Genomic DNA, 23,131 nt, shown 5'->3' with positions numbered 1-23,131 from the left:
TCACCTGGGGCACACTCAGCTTCCGCCGTCTACCAGATGGCCCAGTGGAGATGTCCATGCGGAGGTGGGTGTCAGAATCCGGAGTTTGTGAGAGTGGTCTGGGCTGGAAATAGCAGATTGGGAGTTGTCAGCATGTAGCTGGTACTTAGAGCCACGGGCTGGATGAGCTCACCAAGGAGGTGGACGTGGATGGAGGGGCTGAGGATCAAAGTCTGAGCCCTGGACAAAGGCTCCTCCCCGTTTGGAAAAGATGAGGCATCGGCAGCTTTGGGACCTGTCTGGAGAGTCGATGAGGCAGGGCAGGGCAAGGCTAAACCCAGGAGCCAGTGGAATTTTCCAGCCACGTGTCTTATTAGACGTTTATAGTCAGTTTGAAAAGAAGAAGGAAAAAAAATCCAGTGGATGCCTATTTTCATTCTGGTCCTGCAGACGTTCTCTTTTGCTGGGCCTGTACCAAGATCTCTCTTTTGGAAAGGAAATGTGAGTCTGGCTCCCTGTGTCGACGCGTCAAATGCTCCTTACATATGCCTTAACGCCGCCGCCCCTCACGAGAGGCTCACCGCATCCCCTCGCGTTTTTGTCTGCATCTCTGGGAGTTAGCAAGGCCTTTCATTGCCCATCCTGACGTGTCAAATGAACAGGCTTTGGAACACCTCTTTTACGCATGAAGACTTTACTGAGTTTTCCAGGGCTGGCGCAATGCTCGTCTGAAATACCTTTTTTCTTCCACGCTGACTGGAACTCTGAGGAGGGAGGAGGTGGCGGCATCCTTGGTGTTGCATGCCGCTCCAGTGCCCCTGGCTCAGTCACAGCCATAAACACCGTTCCCACCTCTGTGCTGAATTTCTACCAAGTGGAGTTTTTAAAAACTAACCCGTCTTCATCGGCTCTGACGTAGCCCCCAGGAAAGGCTGCTCCCCTGCACAGTCCTAAAGACGGAGTTCCTCGAGTCAAGCAGAAGACATCGGCTGTTTTAAAATGGGGCCTGGGTGATTTGGGGGCAGCAGAACTGTTTGTGCATCGTTCATCAGACTGCAGGGGCAATTCGGCCCTTAGTCTTGGTTGTCGAGCAGCTTCTGGGAGCCTGAGAAGGACTCCCCCATTGCCCTCCCTTCCAGGGAAATGGAGTCAGTGACCCAAGTCAAGGCCTTGAGTAGATTTGGCTTCTGGAGGGCCAAGAAGATTTGCCTAGCAGGTCAGGGGATTGGAAGGGCTTCCAGGCTCATGTCAACCTCCACAGGCCAATAGGGTCTGGCCATGGACCTCTTAAAGACTGATGTACTTCTTCTCTAAATTGTTTTCTGGGAGCCTTGATGGCATCTCAGCTCATTTGAAACCCTCCCGTCCCCAAGCATGGGTGCAACTTAAAGTTTTCAGGTCTCTTCTCTTTGGGATTAGGGGAGGTTTGGCAGATACTCAACCAGATTTACTCAACAGACATTTATGAGATGTCTCCAATGTGTCACACTCTGTTCTAGCAGTTGGAAGCTACAGAGTGAGCAGGAGAAGTAAGTTCCTGCCCTCATGGAGCTTGCTTTCTGATTAAATGCAAGATTGAAAAAGAAAGAGCATTTTTTAATGAACTAAAGAGATACTAGCTATAAGTTCAGACACCTGTCAAGTATTCATTATCTATTAATGGGTAAGAAATTACCTAAAACTTAACAGCTTGAAGCAACAATAAACATTTATCATCTCATAGTTTCTATGGGTCAAGGATTTGGAAGTGGTTAACTGAGGTGCTACTGGCTTATGGTCTCTCTAAAGGTTACCTCAAGATACCGGCTGGGGCTGCAGTCATCTGAAAGCTTGATCTGTTTCCAGGCTTGCACACATGGCTGGCAGGTTGGTGCTGGATGTTGGCTGGAGGCCTCAGCTGTCTTCCATGTGAGCCTCTCCATGGACTGCTTGAGTGTCCTCACAACATGGCTGGCTTTCCCCAGAGCACGTGATCCAAGAGAGCATGGTAGAAGCTGCAGTGTCTTTTATAACCTGGTCTCAGAGGTTCCATACTGCCATATCCCTGATACTGTAGTGGTTACGTGGGTTAGCCCTCTATTCAGTATGGAAAGAGCCTTCTCAAGAACATGAATATCAGGATGTGAGGATTATTAAAGTGTTCATTTTGGAGACTGGCAACTACGAATATGACTACGAATATGACTACAAATGGACTACAAATGGAGTCTCATATCAGGAAATGCTAAAAGTCACTCTAGCCCAGAACTATGGCATGTGAAATTAGTGGGCTATCACCTGGTTTCAGACATGTCCGGTTATCCTGGAATTTTGTTGTAAAATGAATTGAAATGCCTCACCAGTGGAACTAAATATTCTGCTTCTCTTATTTTTGAACCATACCCAGTATTTATTTTTGTCTTTCTATCACTGCTGTGATCTCCCAAAAGAGGGAGGGTGGAGGGTGGTAATCATTCTTCAGGTGGACATAAAGACCCTCAGAGCAGTTGGTAAAGCCTGGGAGCAGGGTCATCTTGAAAAGTACCACTTGTAAAAAAGTAGGTTCATATACTGGACATCTGTGGGATGGTCCAGTCTCCTGGGTGTCCCACCTGTACTCCCAGACAACATGGCTCTCGTAGAAGCTGCCATGTTCTTAATGCTGTCGCCTGAAAACCACAGCTGATTGGAGCAGGGATGAGTCTGTGAGCCAGTGCAGATCAATGAGTCCTTTCTCTGGGGTTTATAGATTTGAGGGGAAGTCATTCTCTGGTAGAGGAGGCTTAGAATAAAAAAAACCTGGCTGCTAGGTTTCGTACCACTGGAGCAAGCCAGGCAGCACTGAGGGAGAATGAGGCCAACACACACAGACACACAGACACACACACACAGACACACACACACACATACCCCAGTGAGAGTGGGTTCCAGAAGTGCTCATGTCCCTGGTTCCTGGTGCTCTGGGCCAGGCTGCATTTCCATTTTCCCCACAATTTGGTTGTTCAACCCATCCTTGGATTCCAGGAGCCCAGAGATTACGGTTTTGCCTGAATTAGGCTAGGTTGGGATTCTTTTCACTTAGAATTGAAAGAATAACAGGGAGAGCCAAAGACCTTTGCACGGTGGCCTTATGAGCGCAGGAGGGAGTAAGGACAGAGAAATAACTCCAGGGGCTGCAGGAAGAGGACCAGCTGGGCGGTGCAGGGGTGGCACAGAGCCACTCCGGGCGGAGGCTCTCTGAATGATGGGCACACAGCAGGTGAGCACACAGCCCCTCTGTGATCTCTGACAGCGGCTGGTAAATGTGTCACCTCCCCCCGACCCCTGTCCCGAGAGAGGGTCAGCGCCCTTTCCTCCTAACTTCTTTTCTGAGTTTGCCTCTGCCAAGATATGTCTCTCAAGCTGGTGGCCGTGGTGCCGCCACCTTGGGGTCACTCCTACCATTCTGTCTGTACCCCGCGTGGCCAAGGGTCCTCTCCTTCCTCCCTTCTTTTTCTGGGCCCATCCCATTGAAACCTGGGCCATGGAATCCCTTCCTGACCCAGGCCCGAGGGCTCCTCACATGGCGGCCAGAGACCAGAGAACACTGTCTGCCCAGGTGGGCACAGGCTGTGGAACTGACCAGGTCCATCTGATGCTGGGGCCCCGGGGGGACACCCCCATCTGCAGTGCTTCTTCATTCTCGCTGGAGGGGGCTGGGAGGGGGCAGGCGATGCCAGCCATCTGAAGGATTGTTCAGGCATCAGTGAGGGGCCTGGCCGGAGATGGATGGCTCGCTCATGTGTGAATGAACTAGAGTTTAATGAGGACGGTTGACAGAGTGCTGGGCAGAGCAGGGAAAGCAGTACTGGCTGATGTACACACCTGCAGGGACAGGGGAAGGGCCGATACAGGAAGGAGTGGGAGAAGGCAGCTGCAGGAGCTGGGTCTTCAGAAGGGGGTCCAGGAACCCGGGTGCCCAGGCGGCGAGGGAGCCCGCAGGGTGGGGAGTGACTCCAGAGGGGCAAAGGGAGACCCCCACCCCCATGGTTGGGCACCAGCAAGACGCTGAGGCCAAGGTGGGAGGAGCCGGGTGTTTCTCCGGAAAGAGCCATGGGGAGCAGCCCTGCCAGCCGGGCGTGTCACTTGTCCCTGCCGCGAGGACTCTGGAAAAGCTGACCACATCGGTAATTACAGAAGCCGGAGGTGGCGAGACCTCAGCCTCTCTGATTTCATCTTCCTGCCAGGGCAGGAGAAGGGCTCCCGGGACGAGGAGGTGACATCTCAAGTTGGTCAGAGGCCGAGAGGAATTCAGCTCAGACTCTGCTCTGTAAAGCAGTGCCGGCTTCTGTGAAAACGTGGCAGGGCCCCTTGTACCGGTTTGCAGTCTTCATGTTTTTAAAAACTCATCTGAGGGAGATGTGTTTTAATAGAGGACATATTTTTATGAGCATTTTCTGAGATGGATGATGCAATTAGAGCCAGCCAAGAGAGAGAATGAAATATTAGGTTTATAAACTAGGATGTACACAGATGTTTATACTCTTTGGCAAGTACAGATACGTAAATAATTCTTTTCGCCTTAAACTCAATGTAGTATTCTGCTCTTTGTGTTACAGCATCTCCTCCCCAAAGGCCATTCCTGTGTTTGGCATAAATCACCGTGCAAAGAGAAGGCTCATTAAATGCCTGCCTCCGTTGGCACCATGGATGTATCTGGGGAAGAGAAATACCCTCCGCGTGGACTGGCACAGGAGCTCTTTGGCGCTCTGGCTGTTAGGGTTGAGCTCTGGGCAGGAGAAGGTTTCAGATGCACAACACGGCAGGGAGGACAGTGTGTGTCCCCTCTGTTGGGAGGAGGGGACAAGCCCACCGCCCTCCCTGGTTGGAGGGAATTCTCACGGATGGAGGTCACGGGGGCATCCTGGCATGTGGTTCACCTCTCTGTTCGTTGAAGTCATTGTCGGGCTGCCGCTTCCAGAGCCCACTCTAATAGTAAAATTCTAGGCTGCTGGCCCAGCCCAGCCTCTTATTTGCTGTCTATGTTTTCTGGTTGAAGCTGATTTCAGCAGCTTTGGCCGACTACCTGGGCAAGGGTGTTCCCGTAGCAGCGGGTTCCCGGGTGGTCCCCCGCCTCTGGTTGTGTGATTGGCCTGAGCTCTGCCCAGCCGAGCTGCCATGGTGCTTTTTCTCTGTAGGTGGCCTCTCAGGACGGGTCCCCCATGAGCCCCTCTCGGGGGTCACCGTGGAGACTTGGCCTGTCACTCCAGGTGACTTAATCGGTGTGGAAAGCCCAGCTGGAAGCCTTCAGTTGGTTTTCTGCCTCCCAACACAAATGCTCTTCAAGTGGTGGCGACCTGACATGGACTCTCAAAGAAAGGCCTTTTGATGCCGGGCCGGGGATGCCTGTCCCCGCGTGCTCCCGGCTGCCGCCCTGTGGAACTGTGGCGCCCAGCTGCCCAGCCGGGCCTCTGCTGGGAGGGAGCTGACCTGAAAGGGATGTTATTTTTTTAACGTGGGTTTTAGTACCCAGAGCAATAATATTTTCAGCTGGTTATTGAGGCTGATTAGTGAGCCTTAGGCCTCCATTTGGTTAAATAGAGCCTCCTTCACAGATGTGTTTTGGGACAGTGCAAATCCAGGGTTCTGCATGGGATTGAGTTACCCCCAAAATGTAGTCGGGCATTTGCCTGTGGCCTGGGCCCTGCAAAGCAGTCTGGGTAAATTCCCATAGCGCCAGACCACCAGGAGGGGTTTTCAGGGTGGCTGGACACTGGGAGTTTCTCTTCTCCCCACTGGAAAATAGGGGGGCAGTTGTACTCTAGAACCCTCAGCCCCTTTAGAGTTGCAGCTCCAGCCCGGGAGGGTCTTCCGGGCTGGCCTGGGGAGAAATTGGACCCTAGACACTGGATTGAGAGGTTGCTTTGAACCAGGCCAGGGGGTGGGGGGCGGAGGTTGGGGTCTGACTTCACAGCGAGGTGGCTGGGGAAGGAGTTTCAGTCCCTCTGTGCTGATGTCATTTCCTGTCTCTTTTGAAATAGCTGTACTTTTGGACGGAGGCTGACAAGTCCTTGGGTGGTGGATTTTGAAATGGTTGTAAACAATTTGCAATTAGTTCCCTTGTTTAAATGAGAAAGGTAAACTCACCCAAGCTCTTCCTTAACTCGAGGAGGCCTTTTACCCACTTAGCAAGTGGGTCAGATGCCAGCGAAGGAGCCTCTCTCGGGTCAAGGAAGATAACACAGTTTGTCTTTTGAGGCCTCACTTCTTTCTTCAGAGCTCGGGTCCCACTGGCTTGGCCAGCCATCGGGGTCCTAAATTCCTTGGTGTTGTTGAGAAAGAGGTCTGGGCTTGGAGGTCCAAGTCCCAGCCCTGCCGCCTCGCTGCAGCCCCCCGCCCCTGCCCCCCGCCCCCGCCCACCTCCCAGTGACCCTGGGCGACTCTGCTGAACCTTCTGCTCTTTGTTTGCAGATGAAGGGGTATGACAGCAGCCCCTGCCCTCCGGTGTCACTACCTGGGCTCTTTTTAGGTTCATATAAGAGCACTTGAAATATCTCTGTATGTTCCCTTTGTAAACTGAAAAGCTGTAAAAGCTACGGAATGCATATTATTGTCTTCTCTTGCAAGGTGTAGTCATTACAATGAGTATTTATCATGTGCCCGTCTCTGTCACGTTCTCTCTGCACAGTCACCCTGCACGTAGGTGCTTTTTCCATCTGCACTTAATAGAGGTTGAGGAAACAGTCCAAGGTCACACGGCTTGTAAGGTGTGTGACCTCAGGCAGCCCCTCTCGAGGATCTTCCAGGTTGGTGGCTCCAGTTACTTTCCAGCAGCTTCCTTTGATTTTCGTAAGCCGGTGGTTCTCAACCCCAGCTGCCTGGGTGCCCGGCCAGGGAGTCGCCAGAGGGTCTGACTCCATGGGCATGGGGCGGGGCCCGAGCACCCTCGTTGGCTCCCCCGTGATTCTTATGTGCCGCCCCAGTTCTGAGCATGTGTCCACGGTGGAGCAGCGTGGGCTGGACTGGACGTCAGGGCTCCTCCCCTCTCTGGGCCTCAGTCCCTGCCCTGTAGAAGGAGGGGACTGATCACGTGACCTTCAGGGTGTCTTCTCCAGGGGCCTCTAAGGTTCTACAACTATGAGAAGGTCGTGAACAAATCTATTATTGTTCTTTTCCTTCTTCTGTTTTAGGCAGAATATGAAGTTACTCCGGATGAAAAACTGGGAGAAAAAGGGAAGGAAATTATGACCAAGTACCTCACCCCAAAGGTAAGAGGCTGCCCAAACCCCAAAGCAGGAGGAATATGGGCCCCCAGGTTTGTGCCAGGCCATGTGAGGAGTGCCCAGCCGGTGGTGCCATTGGTCTCCAGATCCAGAATTCTCATCCTCCTCCAGAGGCACCCAAGCCTGGCCAGGCCAAGGCAGCGGTCCAGGCCACCCCAGGCCTGGGGTGAGGAGGCCTGCTTCTCGGGGGCCCAGTCCCCTCCAGGGGCCCTCATACTTCCCACTGTTCACACCCAGGCTTTTGTGGCAGGACAGGTGGAGGCTCGGCTGAGGCAGGGATCAGAGTGCCCAGAAGAAAGGGCACAGCAGGGGTGGCTCTGAGAGGTCAGCGTGACGGGAAGGGGCCGGGACTGATGGGAAGGAAAGGGGCTGGCTGAAGCTGCGCCGCCAGAGGCAAAATCAGCTGAACACACAGCAGGATGCAGCGTATTCTGAAGTGTTCTGGAGGACGCTCGAGGGCCTCAGGACTGGGGTCACCCCCGTGGCCTGTGTGCACTCATGGGGGCACGGGCGCTGGATGCAGTTAAACATGGATGCTGCGGCTCCTCAGCTTGAGTTCCACTCAGGGGTCAGAGGCGGGACTGTGGACACAAGGAGTCCAGCTCACACACACCAGCTCCTCAAGCAGCAGGTGGGCTGCTGAAGGCATCCAGGGTGACACGAGGGGATTAAACCCACAGTAGCTCCTTCCGAGTTTACAGCCAGGCCTCCTCTTCTCCCTGTACATATGGATGGTTTCTGCACAGTTTTTTTGTTGTTGTTTTGTTTTTTAAAGCTTCATTTTAATTAGCTTCATTTAAAAGAAAAAATTTATTTTTGGCCGTGTTGGTTCTTCGTTTCTGTGCGAGGTCTTTCTCTAGTTGTGGCGAGCGGGGGCCACTCTTCATCGCGGTACGCGGGCCTCTCACTGTCGCGGCCTCTCTTGTTGCGGAGCACGGGCTCCAGACGCGCAGGCTCAGTAGTTGTGGCTCACGGGCGTAGTTGCTCCGCGGCATGTGGGATCTTCCCAGACCAGGGCTCGAACCCGTGTCCCCTGCATCGGCAGGCGGATTCTCAACCACTGCGCCGCCAGGGAAGCCCCTCTGCACAGTCTTATATATTTTATTCACACAGCACGGAAGTCCCTTGAGTCACCTTGTCGTTCTCAGCAGGGGTCACAGGTCCTTGGCAGCTCTGCTCCCACCTCACACGCTCGCTGCCCCCTGGGATGTTAGGGAGGTCCCAGGGGCCTGAGTGCGTGACGAGGACCGCCCATGCCACACTGAGCCTTGCTCCGGAGCAGGTGTGCTCGCCTACATCGCCTGCTGGCGGCCAGCCCAGCCTCACCCCACAGGCGTCTCCGTGTCCCTTTCCCCTGCTCCTGCCGAGACACCACCCCCAGTTGCTTCCCTTTTCTGCTTCTGCTGCCGTCGTAATCATACACACCCCTTAATGGAATGGCAGGCAACCCCAGGGCCTTTGCACTTTTCAGAAGCGAGTGGATTCATGTTCATAAACTCCTCCAGACGCTGGACAGGGCTGGCTCGCTTTGCACAAGGCGTGGCCCTGGGCACACCTGGCTGCCCTCTCCATCTGCAGGGCCACCAGGCTGCGTGGCCTCGCTTTGAAATTCCAGGTACGGGCCTGAAAGTCTTTAGGTTGAAAATGGTCAAGGAGGAGACGTGTCTGAGCAGGGTCCCCCTTTGCCCGCAGTCGCAGCCGCTGACCTGTTGAGAGGCTGCAGGGATGTTTTCGGTCTCCTGGCCACCACTTGACACGGGGAGTCCACTCCGGGCATAACAGGCCTGAGGGGCGTAAACACCCCCGGGGGAAGAGAACAGCTCAGTGCTGAGCACCTAAAGCAAGCCAGACACCAACTAGACACTATCTGTGACGGTTCTGGCCTTCATGAGATGAGAGGTGGATAGACAGCCCTGTTTACAGGCGGCTGCCAGGGCCCAGAGCAGGGAGTGACCTGCTACGGCCGCGCAGCTGATAGACTCTTGCTGCCCTCAGCCAAGGTGGTTTCTGCAGTGGCTCAGCTTTGTCCGTCCGGTTCTCCATCTGCGCCCCCCTTTCGGGCTGCCCACCTGCTGGGGTTCCCCCTCCAACGGTGGCAGCTAACATGTACTGAGGACCCAGTGTGTGCAGGCACAGTCTCACCTAGTCTTGCTGTCACTGTGTGATGTGATTCTGTTGGCTCCGTCTTGCGCGGACACGGAGCCTCAGGAGGTGCTGCCACTGTCCCAGGCAACAGCTGGGAGTTGAGCCCAGGTCGCGGTGATCCCAGAGCCTCTGGCTTTGCCCCTGTTCTGCACTGTGTCCACCGCCCGCCCCCGCGCATCTGCTGGCCTGGCCAGGATCCGTGGTGAGGATGAGGTTGTGCCTTTGCCTGGCCTTGCTGCCTCGCTTGGCCTATCCAAGGGCTGCTGCAGGGGCCATTTCCCTCTCCCCCCGCCGGCCGACCTTGACCAGAAGCCTCTTCTCACAGACCCCAGTCGGGGCCCCTCCCTACCCCTGCTCAGCGCTGCCTCTATCTCCTGGAGGGCAGGGGCCCACCCTCCCCGGCAGCTCAGACCGTTTCACAGGTGCCTCAGAGCTTGCCAGCATTTTTTCCTTAAGTACTCCTCAATTAAAAAAATTTAAAGCACAGCATATGTTATGGGCCAGGGGCCTGGGGAAGGTGTTCGAAGCGGTCCCGTGGGTTGACTGTTTTCCAATAATAAGTGTTGCGCTGCCTTCCTAGTCCTTCCTGCAGTCACTCTTCCAGGAGCCTGTGTTACTTCTCAGCGCTGCAGATACCCCGGGGGCTGGGAGCGAGCGCTGGGAGAGGAGCCACGTGGCTGAGGCCCCAGCACTGGCTCTGAGGCCTTCGAACGACCCCCAGGACCCCTGTCCCCAAACCCACGTAGTCCTCACCTTGTACCCACTCCTCAAGGTGCAGCTCATGTGTCTCGGCTCCAGGCGGCATTTTCCAGAGGGTAGAATGTGGAACACTGACCGTTCGAGAGGCTCTGGGAAAAAAAACACCTCTGTGGACAATTACCTGTGGGCAGCACTGCTCGCCAGGTCTCTCCCTTGTAAAGATTCACCCAGCCTGTGAGCATATTAAAGGCTCTGAGAAGTCCCTCAGTAAAGAAACCTGTTTAACTGCTAATAAAGCATTTCCCAAACTTTTTTTTTTTCAATTTCACATCCTGCTGAATACATCTTGGGCTGCAGAACACATGCAGCGGTCTTCACGACCTGGCCTCCAGTTTCCTCTCCCAAAGGCCCCACGCTGGGCTCCAGCCACGCCACCTCCCAGCCTCATCTTGATGTCCCCATCTCGTCACCCTTGTCCATCTGTTCCCTGCAAGGCCCCGCACCCGGAAGGAGCTGCCACCCCCCCACCGTCTTTCTGCCCCCCACACCCCACCCCGCCTCTTCTGCCGCTGGTCAGAAGCCATCGCTCCCACCTGGGTGGTCCAGCTCGCCGCCCTGTTGTGCCTCTGCAGGTCCGTGGGGTCAGTGCTTCCACGCCCTGGAGAAGGTGGCTCCTGAAGAGCCCACCTTCCAAAGAGGGTGACAGCACGTCAACAGATCGGTGGAATGCAGCGTGATGGGAGCAGTGGCTGACGGTGCACAGGGAAGTGTGAGGGTGGGAAGGTCTGCGGAGGCTGTCCTAGACCGGCCTGGGGGAGCCAGGGAGCCGTCTGGGAGTGGATGCAGCTGAATCGAATTTCAGTGTGATGCTGAGGGGAAGCCAGGTGCGAGTGAAAGGAAAGGAGAAGGGCCTTTCATGTGCAAAGGTCTAGAGCAGGGGCTCTCACCTGGGGACATTTTGCCCTCCCCCGCGCCCCGCCCCGGGGACATTTGGCTGTGTCTGGAGATCATTTTGGTGGACACAACTGGGGGTATGTGCTACTGGCATCTAACGCACATGGGCAGGGGTACAGCTGACATGCTGCGATGCAAGGACGGCCCCCCCACAAAGAGTTATGTGGCCCCAAATGTCGGGAGCGCTGAGGGTGAGAGGCCTTGGTGCAGAGGTGGGAAAGGGTGTGTGTGCGGGGGAGAGGTCAGTGTTACAGGGGCCCTCTGGGTGGCAGGACCTGGAAAACCATGGTGGGGAGTCTGACACCATCCTAAGGGCAGTGGGGAGCCCCTAGGGCTCTGAATGCCATTTGCAGTTTACGATGGTCTCTCCCCCAATGCAGAGGAGAAAGGGGAGGGGAGGGCTGGAGGCAGGAGGCCATTCCGGGAGCTGCTGCCGCAGCTGGGGCAGGAGGGGGGGGACGGGGTAGGGGGGGAAGACACAAGGGCCTTGGGAAATAGCTCTCGGCGGGGGTGGTGGTGGCAGGTGTGGGGCATGAGGAAAGGGAACAAGAGGAATCCCAAGTGACTCTCTGGTTTCCATCTCAAGTCACTGAGCGGGTGCAGGTACCCCCAGGAAAGGCACGGTACCCAGGATGAGAGCCATTGCTATAGGTGGCCAGGCTAGTAGCTCACTGGGCAGATATGATGGCATCTGTTCTCTGTGTCCCCTGCCCCGTGCACAGTGTTGGACACATGGCTCTCATTCATTGTGCGTTGGTTTGAATGAGACAATGAGGGGCCCTGGGAAGCTTCCCTCTATGGGCCCCTTCCCTCTCCCACCTCAAGTCTCTTTCTGGCGAGCTGACACTTGGCTGGCCTGTGTCCCCCAGTGTCTGACAGAGAGTGTTTGCTGAGAGTCTGGCTGAAAATCCCCGCTCAAAGTCAAAGCTCATGCCCGGAGCCAGATTCTCGCTCCCTGTGCGATGATGCTCTCCAAAGCCTGGCTTGAAGGCATCCATCTCAGAGGTCAAGCCCACTCTTTGGACACTGCCCAGAATCCTGCATCAGTTGCCCGTACACAGCCAGCCTTGCTCTGGGGGCAGTTAGAGGACAGCAGCCCAGGGTGGGCTTTGGGATGGGCTGAAAGCTGTTGAGATGTGACACGAAGGCTGTGGAGTGCTGTGAGGACGTGAGTTTTAGGACCTGGTAGACTCGGGTTGGAAGCCAGGCTTGGCCTGTTTTAGCTGAGTGGCCTTTGGAAAGTTACTTAACCTCCCGGAACCTCAGGCTGCCCCTCTGTCCAGTGGGCGAGGGTCATAAATACCAGCAGGACAGAGCCCAGGAGCTGGTACGAATAAGACTCTCCCTAAGCAGGGGCTCTCATCTGACTTTCCCTCTTCCTAGTCTGTGTTTTCATATTCAGGCCGTTGAATGAGGAAATCATTCAGACATGAACTCCAGCTGTGGCGTTGTGCGAGGCCAAGGAGGGGTCCACAGGGTCCTCAGCCTCAGAGGGCTGGCCAGAGAGACTGGCCAACAGTAATGCATTGGTCAGGATGATTAATGCTAGCTGCCACAACAAACAAACCCCAAATCTCAGGGGCTTCACACACCAGAAATTTCTTTCTTTCTCCTGCGTGCTCTGCCTGGGTCTCTTCTGGATGAAGATCAGGGGTCCTGGCTGCTTTGGTGTCTCCACCACCAAAGGGGAAGAGAGGAGTGAAAGACGGACATGAGCTTTAACTGCCTTGGTCCCGATGTGACACATCACTTTCTCTCTGTCCACTGACCAGCAAGGAAGCCTGGGGGATTCAGGGGAGCATATGGAAAATTGCTCCCTGCCTACGTTTCCTCAACCCCCAAGCTGAAAACATTGTCTGTTTGGCAGGCTAATTTCTAGTGCTGGTGAGACAGCTCAGAGAAGCTGCCCAGAAGCTGGTCGAATCAGACATGTGTGCTGGGCTCTGTAGAGATCTGGGCAGCTCACTTTCCAGGTACCTACAGATCAGAGGTGATACAGGTGGCAGGTATTCAGGTGCAGGATTGCTCTGAGCTGGAGATGGACCAGGAAATATTCCTAATTATAATAATAAATAATAATAATGGATGATCCTGAAAACAGTATTATATATCATTCATCACTACAGACATCATTTTTAAAATACCAGCTCATGGGGACTTCCCTGGTGGTCCAGTGGTTGAGAATCCATCTTGCAATGCAGGGCACGCCAGTTCGGTCCCTGGTCGGGGAGCTAAGATCCCACATGCCGCGGGGCAACTAAGCCCGCGCGCTGCAGCTAGAGAGAAGCACAAGCACTGCAACGAAGAGCCCGCACACCGCAACTAAGACCCAATGCAGTCAACAACAACAACAACAAAAAAGTTTAAAAAAATAAAATAAAATATTAGCTTATGGAGATATAATTCACGTATCATAAAATTTACTCTTTTAAAGTCCACAGTTCAGTGGTTTTTAAAATAGTCACAGAATTGCACAACTGTCACCACTCTCTGATTCCAGGACATTTTATCTCCCTGAGTAGAGACCCGACCCCGTACTCATCATCACTCCCTATTTCCTTTTCTTCCCACCCCAGGCAACCGCTAATCTACTTTCTGTCTCTATGGGTTTGCCAGTTCTGGGCATTTCATATAAGTAGAATCATACAGTATGTGGACTTTTGTGACTGACTTCTTTCACTTAGCATGTTTTCAAGGTTCCTCCATGTTGTAGCAGGTATCAGTATTTCATTCCTTTTTATGGCTGGATAATATTCCATTTTAATGGATAAACCACATTTTATTTATCTTCTCATCAATTGATAGACACTTGGATGTTTCTGCTTTGGGGCTATTATGAATAATGCTGCTATGAACATGCATGCACAAGTTTTTGCATGGGCATATTTTTAAATTTCTCTTGGGTATATTCTTAGGAGTGGAATTGCTGGGTCACATGGTAACTTGATATTTAATCAGTTGAGGAATGGCCAGGCTGTTTTCAAAGTGGCAGCACTATTTGACATTCCCACCAGCAGTGTATGAAGGTTCCAATCTCTCCACATCCTCTCCAACGCTTGGCATATTCCCTCCTTTTTTCATCCTAGTGGGTGTGAAGTGGTATCTCATTGTGGTTTTGATTTGCATTTCCCTAATGACTAGTGATGTTGAGCACCTTTTCATATGCTTATTGGCCATTTGTATATCGTCTTTGGAGAAAAGTCTATTCAAATCCTTTGCCCATTTTTAAATTGGGTCATTTTTCTTATTAATGTTGAATCCTAAGGGTTCTTTTTTTTTTTTTTTTGGCTGTGTTGGGTCTTCGTTGCTGCGCGGGGGCTTACTCTTCATTGCGGTGTGGGCTTCTCATTGCAGAGGCTTCTCTTGTTACAGAGCACGGGCTCTAGGCGCAGGGGCTTCCATAGTTGTGGCTCGCGGGCTCAGTAGTTGTGGTGCACGGGCTTAGTTGCTCTGAGTCATGTGGGATCTTCCCGGACCAGGGATCGAACCCGTGTCCCCTGCATTGGCAGGCAGATTCTTATCCACTGCACCACCAGGGAAGCCCCTAAGCGTTCTTTTTATGTTCTAGGTACAAGTCCTTTATCAGATATGTGATTTGCAGATACTTTCTCTCAGTCTGTGGGTTGTCTTTTTACTTTCTTGATGGTGTCCTTTGAAACACAAAGATTTTTCATTTTGATGACATTCGGACTCATTTTTGTTAGGCCCATAAATAGGCCTGTTAGACACGTTAGGCCCATAAATCTCTCTTCCTCTGCAAAACCAAAGCCCCATCGCCTGTTGTAAAGGGCAAGGCCAGGTCTGGTCCTTCACCAATATTCCACGCCTTCTCCTGGTTGACATGACCACATTCTTTAGGCTGTTGTCCGCCGGGTCTAGCACTGCAACGACCTGCTCTTGGATCTTCCTAGCAACTCCCCAAGATGGGTATTAGTGCGTCTGTTTTACAGATCAGGCACCCGAGGTTTGGGAAGGGAAGAGGCTGGCTTAGAATAGCGGAGGCGGGGCTTTAAAGGAGCTTCTTAGTGTCCTGCTTCGGCAGTGTGCTTTGTAGGACATCTTGCTCTGTTCATTTTCATTGTGCCCATCAGCAGCTCTGCCAGGTCTCCACTCCAATCACTAAGGCCTGGCAGGTGGCACCCAGTTTCAATGTGGTTTTGCTAGGAAGTATCAGTGGATGCCAGGCGAAGCTCAGACCTGGCAGAGGGTCCTGTTGAAAGGGCCTGCGTGGGCTTCTTCCGACAATGAGGTGGGCGGGTGGGTTGGGACAGGCTTCTGACATGAACCCACCTGGCATCCTCTGTGGGATCCTGGGAATGCCCCAGAGCAGGCAGCTCTTGGAGGGCATTTCTTGTGGGAGGTCCACTGGCAGGATGGCGTTCTCTGGGCCCTCCAGAGATGCGGGCCTCTTTGTTTCTGAAAACAATGGTAGGCTAGGGCAGGGAAGTTTGTTCTTGTTAAGGGGGAAACTACCCATCAACCTGAGTTACTGCACAAAAGAAATCTATTCCTAGTGCTTGTTTGGCTCTCCGGAAAACATCTACTTTTCAAAAAGTAAGGAGCTTGAATGAAAGGAAATAATAATTATTCCAAGTTCCTCTTTCTCTGGCCCCCGGTCACAGCCTCACTTCACTGGCACCTCCCCCTACCCCACCCAGGCAGTAGCATAGGATCTGAGCTAAACCAAACAGCTGGTTTCTCGAAAGGGGACAGCTCCTCGGCCTCTGGGGCAGTCAGAGGCTTCAATCTTTGTCTTCAGGGGCACATGGAACCCAGTTCTGCCACTTTCCAGTGGGGCATGTTTGGAGCCTCAGTTTCCCCATCTGAGTATGGGGATGATAACAGTGGTGCTCAAATGGGCTCATTTTTCTTTAAATCAACTCATCTTTTAACTTGAAATAAATGAGTTTCAAAAGGAAACTTTGTTATCAGGAATTACCTGGAAAGCCAGTATTGATTTGCTGTACATAAAGATAACTGGAAAAGTTATCCTAGCTGGGTACTGTTTTGCTTACCTAACGCTCGGAGCCTCCTTTCTCTTTGTTTCTGAAGGGCAAGTAGCGAGTAGGTTAGCAAGATGGTAGGTAGCATCACACTGAGACTTTCTTCTTGATGATGGGAGACTTAAAAGGAAATTGAAAAGGGAATACTTTTTTCACTGAGTGATTCAGTATTATTTAATTGTGTCCCTGTACCTCGAGGCTAAGACCACTTCATCATCTTTAGAAAATGCTGGGCTGTTTACTTCCCAGCTATGATGCATTTTAGAAATGCTGGCTTGTTGTTAGAAGAGACAGCATGACCTAAAGCAAAGGGCACTAGGACTGAGGCTCGCTCCTGGATCTCCCTTCCTGGGATCTGGGGCCCTGAGGAGCTAGCTTAGCATCCATCTAACCATCTAACCAACACTTGGTCTCCAGGGACCCAAGGCCATAGAATACGGGTGGCCCGGGTAATGCCTCCTTTCCACGTGCCTGGCCTGCCCTCCAGGGGTTTGAGCTCCCTGCTTCTGGCCCCAGAGCCAGCTGTTCATCTCTGCTAAGATCACCTGGCTCTTGTCTGCCTCCCTGCAGCCCGAACGGCATCTCCATCCTGTTGTCAGTGAATCTGGTGAGCTCAGAATCCACCTTTGCTTGAACCCCTCCTGGGCAGGGTCTGGCTGGAAGGGTCCAGCTGGAAGGACCTGTGGGGTATGCACCCCAGGTTTTCCCACTTCCTGCCACAGCACTGCAAGAAGTCTCAAGGCTGGAAGAGGGTTGAAAAGAAAACTTGAGAAAGGAACTTCCTGGGAACATCTCTTACTGTGTGCCAAACACTGTTCTCAGGGCTTTAAATAACTCACTTAATCCTCATATCTACCCCATAGATTATTATCTCCGTTTTAAAGATGAGGAGGTGAAGACACAGAGAGGTTAAGTAACTTGCTCAAGGTCGCACAGCTGCGATGGAGGAAGCTGAGACTTCAGAGTCTGTGCTCTTGACCCTTCCCCATCCTGCTCTCCTAAGATAACCTAACCTGGCTCCCTGCCTTGAGCTCCACTCACATCTCTTCTTGATTGAAGGACTGTTAATGACCAGTCCTTTGGAGACTGGCAAACCAGTGCCGTTTGGAGAGCAGCAGGGCTCCTGGGTCATTTCAAGTTTGCCCCCAGCACCCAGCACTACATGGCTCCCCATGGAGTGCCCCTGCTGCTTGAGCCAGCAATCCTGGTATGTTGGGAGATGACTCCATAACCCATCCTCAGGGACTGTTCCTCTAGTTCATCCCAAGGGGAAAGAGGACACCACCTAGAGTAGGCTACAGCACCCAGGGGATCTCAGGGGCCACCCGGTCCAAGGCTTTGCATGCAGTTTTAGCTGTAGATTTCCAGATGCAAAGACACGCGGGTCTGCTGTGGTTGACTAGCTTAGGGCAGGGCCCCCTTTTGCTCCCTCCCCCGTCCTGGGCCCTGGCTTTGAGAAGAACACTTGTGGCTCCTTGGAACCTGGTTTTAAAACTACTGGGCTAAGCCAAACTCCTCATTTCCTAGATGAGGGAACTGAGGCTCAAAGAGGAGCTGGACCCCTGAAGGGTCATACAGCTGGAGGAGGAGAATGAAACATTCCTCACTGGGCTTTCCACATCCCCTGTGCTGCAAGTATGGCGCAAAGGCACGAAACGGAATGCTTCCTGACTTCACTTACCACACCTCCCACCCTGGTTGGCCTGCAACTGGGCCTGAATTCCCCTGAGGCTCTTATTCTTTGCGTCAGTATTTGTCTGAATGCTGAGACGTTTGTAGTGTGCCAACAAAGCAGAGAAGGCTGCTGGTGCCGAAAGTTCTACCATTTAAGTATCCACGCTTTTTAAATGGAGATGCCCTTGAGGGGCATCACTGAATCTAACCCTCTCACACTCCTTTACTAAGGGTGGGTGTTAAAGGGGGAGGTGGGGCAAAGTGACATTATTTTAGCACCTACTGTATGCTGTGTGCTTTACATCTTTATCGCATCCTGTCTTCATGACATTCATTTGTAGTAGACACATTTGTCCCTGTTCTACCTTGGGTAAAGGCCTTTAGCTGTTAAGAGTGAAAGCTGGGAGAATTGAAAACAGGGACTGACACAGATACTTGTATGCAGACATCCATAGCAGCACTATTCACAATAGCCGAAAAGTAGAAACAACTCAAGTGTCCATTGACGGATGAAAGGATAAGCAAAATGTGGTGTAACGACACAGTGGAATATTATTCAGCCATAAATAGGAATAAGTCTTGACACATGCTACGGCATGAATGAATCTTGAAAACATTATGCTAAGTGAAAGAAGCCAGACATAAAAGGCCACGTATTGTGTGATTCCACTTTTCTGAAATGTCTAGAATAGGCAAATTCAGTGAGACAGAAAGTAAATTAGAGCTTACCAGGGACTTGTTGGAGGGAGGGATGGGGAGTTATTGCTTAATGGGTATAGAGTCTCTGTTTGGGATGATGGAAAAAATGTGGGAAAAGATGGTGGTGATAGTGGACATTATGAATGTAATTAATGCTGTGGAATCGTCCGCTTACAAGTGGTTAAAATGGCAATTTTTCTGTTATGTCTATTTTACCACAATAAAAGAAAAAGAACAACAACAGAAGAAAGGTGATGATGAGATGTAACCTCGGTCTGTCCGATTCTAGAACCTGGGATCTTTCTCTTCCACTGTGTCTTCTTCTCAGAGGTTAACCAAAGACAAAATCCCCCCGAATCACCTTCCCAGCTGCTGCACGAAGTAGCGAGTCCGGGAGGGCAGGTGGGTTGGAGGATGTGCACACTGGCTGGTCCCTCCTGTGCCGGTCCACCTTCTGGCTCCAAACCTTTGCGCTGTGTCATTAGCTTTTCCTCATGTCACAATCTCCCTGCACAACATTTTTAAAGACTGTGTAATTGTCCTTCAAATAGATACATTTATTTCTCTCCCCCAACCTTTCCTGGAAAACACATCTTCTTTGTGTGATGTCTTTGGGCCCCTCTTGACATCCTTGAGGCTGCTCTGCCAGCCGGGGCTCCCCAGAGCAGGCCGGAGCATGCCCATCGGGGTCCCTCTTCCTTTCTTGTGACCTTCCAGGTCGGAAAGTTGGATGTTCCTTCGATGCCAGTGGAGCCGGCGCTACCTCTGACCCCCATTCCTGTGTGTGTGTGTGTGTGTGTGTGTGTGTGTGTGTGTGTGTGTGTGTGTGTGTGTGTAGTGTTTCCTGACCAGAATTCCTCTTTTTAGAGTGTCTGGAGATAGAGAAACCAGCCACAGGCTTCCTGAGGACAGCCTCCCCTCAGCCTTGCCCTGGGTAGGCAGCCCTGGGTAGGTCTCTGTGGTGCCTGTGCTGGGCTGAATCCGTGTGGCCTGACAGGCCCTCCCTGACCGTGGGCCTTGGGCAGAGAAATGACATCATGGGGGTTTCAGTCGAATTCCCTGGATCTTAGGAGATTCCTGCCCCTCCTTCATTCCCAAGCCACGTGGAATGAAATCTTGACTGGAGAAAAATCTTCCCGGCCAAGGTATTTCCAACACGGCTTCAAACTGAAGCCGGTCTGGAGGCTGTGGACCGGGAGGGTGTTCTGGAAGGTGGGGAGTCAGCTTGCTGTGCTGTCACCTCTCATGCACAAGGAACGAGAGACACTCCCGGCCATGAGCGTTCTGCACCTCAGCCCCTTAGGACCCAAGTTCTACCCGTGAATTACCTGCACGTGGCCGCCCTGACCCAGAGCAGAGTTGGCCGAATTCAAACCGCTTGCCAGGAAAAGCCCTGCCTCTCTGGGTCCTAAGAGCCAGGACCGCCTGTGTAAACAGCGAGTCTTCTCCCATCGCACACTCTGGGCCCACAGGTCTTGACCGGAGATTGTCAAGTTGACAGAGCCCGGCTGGCCTCTCACTCCACGGCCAGGCAGATTTTGTTTTGTTAATTATCCTTTTTTGCTTTTGACGTAAAGAGTCATGGTCTGGGTCAGGGCCACTTGTATGTTTTCCTTTCTTTCTCATTCAAGTTGCCCGGCTCTCAGGGCCTCTGGCTAAATTCTGCTAGTGTTTAAAAATGTTCTCTCTCACTTACTGACCCCTAAAAATCCTTCATCCTGATTTCTGCGAAGCCACTTGAACAGAGGAAGTAAGGGACAAGACCCTTTCAGTCCCTATCTGCTTTTCCCTTCTTGGAGGGTTGTGGCTATGTCTCAAGGGCTGTGCTTCTCCACTTTGCTGACCCAGGGAATGTGATACCTTGTGACCTGGGGTGGCCCGGTCAGCAGGGGCACCCTCGGAAAGGGCTGGAACCCCCTGTAGAGCAGGCTTGCTCAGAAGACTGCCTGGCCCCATGGCCCCTCATGCAGTTGATGGTCTCTGTGAACCTGCTCTCTGCCATCTTAAATTTGTCCAGACAAGTGTCGATTTTGCCATAGGATAAAGTTGATTCTTTCAGAGCCCTGGTCTTCTCAGAATACTTCCCAGGGTACAGATACCTGGAGGGTCCTCCTCACGGCCTAGCCAAACGCCCTTCGTCCTCTGAGCCTCGATCAGACCTCACCTCAGCCATGAGGCCACCTCTCTGAGCTCGCCCTTCTAGGGGCTGAAAGGCCGCTCCACACTCGGCCACCCTCAGTCCCCACCAACCTTGAACTCCTGCCATTGGCCAAGTGAGTCTGTTTATGAGGTCACTGGGGTGGAGCTCATGACCTGGGCACAGAGTGGACACTCAGGGACCCTGTCGTAGCTGACAGACTGAATCAGCTCAGACCCCAGCGGGAGAAGCAGCGGGCTCCTTGCTCTCCGACTGGTCACAGCAGTGGCACCACCTCTGGGTCCGCTCACAAAGGCAGCTCTGTGCCCTGCAGTGTCTTCCGGGCCTGGCCGAGTAACCCGCTATCCCCAGGGTCACCCCCGAATTGGTGTAAGAGATCGTTGCCCAAAGACTTGAGGAGATCACCAGGGTGGCCGTGTGTGTCTGCGTCATAATGGAACCGTGGGCCTTATGTAGGACACCGGGCTGCTTCCCAGCACAGTGTCAAGGCAATGGCCTTCCTCACCTTCTCCTACCATGAGAAGCCCCAGAGAGCCCCGGGAGTCCCTTGGACTCTGGGTCTCTGGCTGTTCATCACAAAAAGATAAAGGTGCAGAATGGCAGTCGGGCAGGAGGTGGACCCCTGGATGTCCCCCTAGAGAAGACCCCTTCAAGACCAAGTGCTGTCTATCAGAGACAAGGGAAGATCCAGGTTTTGTGGGGGTTGAAGCTTAAGTAGCATGGGAAGTATGCTGTTTAAGAAGAATGAACAGAACATTAGGTACAAAAGTATTTCCTGAGAATGAGAAAAGAAACCACAACCAATGCCTGGAGCCTTGGAGATTCGGTCCTTTTCACCTGAGATCTCAACTTACTGGAAGTGCTTGTGCGGAAATGCTTCCTCTCTCACCTAGAAAACTCGGTAGCTCCTAGGACTGCAAGTAAAGGGCCCCAAAGCTTCAGCTTCCTCTGCTTCAGGGTGAGTTGCTTCTGATTGGATACCCTGCCGGTGAGCACCACATTTCCTTAGAGCTTGAGAGAGGTGCCATGAGACTTGTCGTTTTCCCAGCTTCTACCCCAAGGACCTCCAGCCACCAGCTGCCTGTCCAGCATGTGTCTCTGCCCAAGGGGGCTGCATCTGGCACTGTGCTCAGGCCGTGCAGTCCAGCAGCCTTGCCGACCACGTGGACGCTCAAGGAGGAGTTGGCGTTCGGGCCGAGAGCTGCAGGACACAGACATCGGGCCCAGCATAGCAGGAGCCAGAGCCCCTTTGCTCGCGAGCGCTTGGCTTGGCTGATTGACTTTTCCCCAGTGACCAAGATAACAAAACCCTGCTTTTTCCTCTGTTTCTGTTCTTGCCTGGGGCCCGTGGATTGTGCCTGCTGCCTGGTTGATGTGGAAGACGAGCTACTCCAGATGGACCCAGGCTGCGTGGCCGTGGCTTTTCCACATGGCACTGAAGGTTTTGATTAAAAGGTGGAAGAATGGCTCTTTTTCTTCCTGTCAGCCAGACCTTAAGTCAACCCTGGAGCGAGGAAATGCTGTCCAAAGCTGCCGTTCAGTAAATGCTCTCCTTTGTCTGCCAGTTGTGATTGTACAAGCAGGTTTAATTTCAAGCCAGGATTTGGGGTTGGAATGAGCACCCTCCTTTGCCCACCTCCTGCCTGTCCTGCTTTCTTCACCCAGTTCCTGTTCCTAGAGTCTAGTGGGCTGGGCTGAGTTAGTTTACGAAACTCGGAACCGGCCAACTTGAGCCGGGGGAGAGAAAAGCGAGCGGAGGGGACGCCTTTAGAGGGTCCTCCTCGCCACCTGGCCCAGCTCCTGAGTTTACAGATGGTGCATTTGTCTGGATTCTTGGCATCAAGTGGCAGATACTTAACTCCCAGTTGCTCAAACAAAGGAGGAATGTATTGGAGGGGTGGGGGATACGATTAAATGGAACCATGAGAGAGACACGGCTGTACGTGGGCTCAGGAACCCCTGGCACCAGGACGCTTTACCCAAGGCAGCTCCAGGTCCTCCCCCAGCCACCCCCAAGCCTCCAGCCCACAGTTTCTGCCCCAGACAAGCACTCCAACTAGTTGTAACTAAGAAAATCCCAAAGAACTGATTGGCCCAGATGTCCCAAAGGCAGGGGGTAGACCAGATGACCTCATGAAGGTACTTCTGCTATGAACAGGCATGTGTACACACATTGGTTCAACAAATATATTGAGCACCTACTACATGCAGGGCACATTGTAAGTTCATATCAGCCAAGCAGAGTAGAGAGATTACAGATTTTGGAGCCGGGCAGGCCTGGATTTGAATCTCAGGTCCTCTGTTTACTAATTATTGTGTCTAGGGGCATGTACGGAGTACTAGCTGCTCACCAAACGCTGTACTTAGTTCTGATGAGACAGGAATGAACAACATTCCTGCCCCTCAAAGAGCTCTCTAAGGCTCAGCGTCTACATTTGTGACCTTGGAACAAGCCCCACCTATGGCATCGTTCCGGGGAGCAACAGAAGTATGAATTTGTAGGAAAACTCACATGGAGGGGCCAGTGACTATCAGCCAGCCCCTCTCCCAGGGTCCCACAATGCCTCTGGCCCTGGATC

General features: G+C 52.7%; 1 protein-coding gene across 1 annotated transcript in view; it reads left to right on the top strand.

Annotated features, from left to right (window-relative positions):
* GRK5 (G protein-coupled receptor kinase 5) overlaps window positions 1-23,131 on the top strand; it is a 222,176-nt gene that overhangs the window by 163,861 nt on the left and 35,184 nt on the right. The window contains exon 4 of the mRNA XM_065893716.1: window positions 7,128-7,205. Within this exon, the coding sequence (XP_065749788.1) occupies window positions 7,128-7,205 (78 nt within the window). The remainder of the gene's footprint in view (window positions 1-7,127; window positions 7,206-23,131) is intronic.

The sequence above is a fragment of the Phocoena phocoena genome, chromosome 16 (genome assembly GCF_963924675.1).
Source record: "Phocoena phocoena chromosome 16, mPhoPho1.1, whole genome shotgun sequence".
Taxonomy (NCBI): Eukaryota; Metazoa; Chordata; class Mammalia; order Artiodactyla; family Phocoenidae; genus Phocoena; species Phocoena phocoena.
This window is presented reverse-complemented; position numbering and strand designations above follow the sequence as displayed.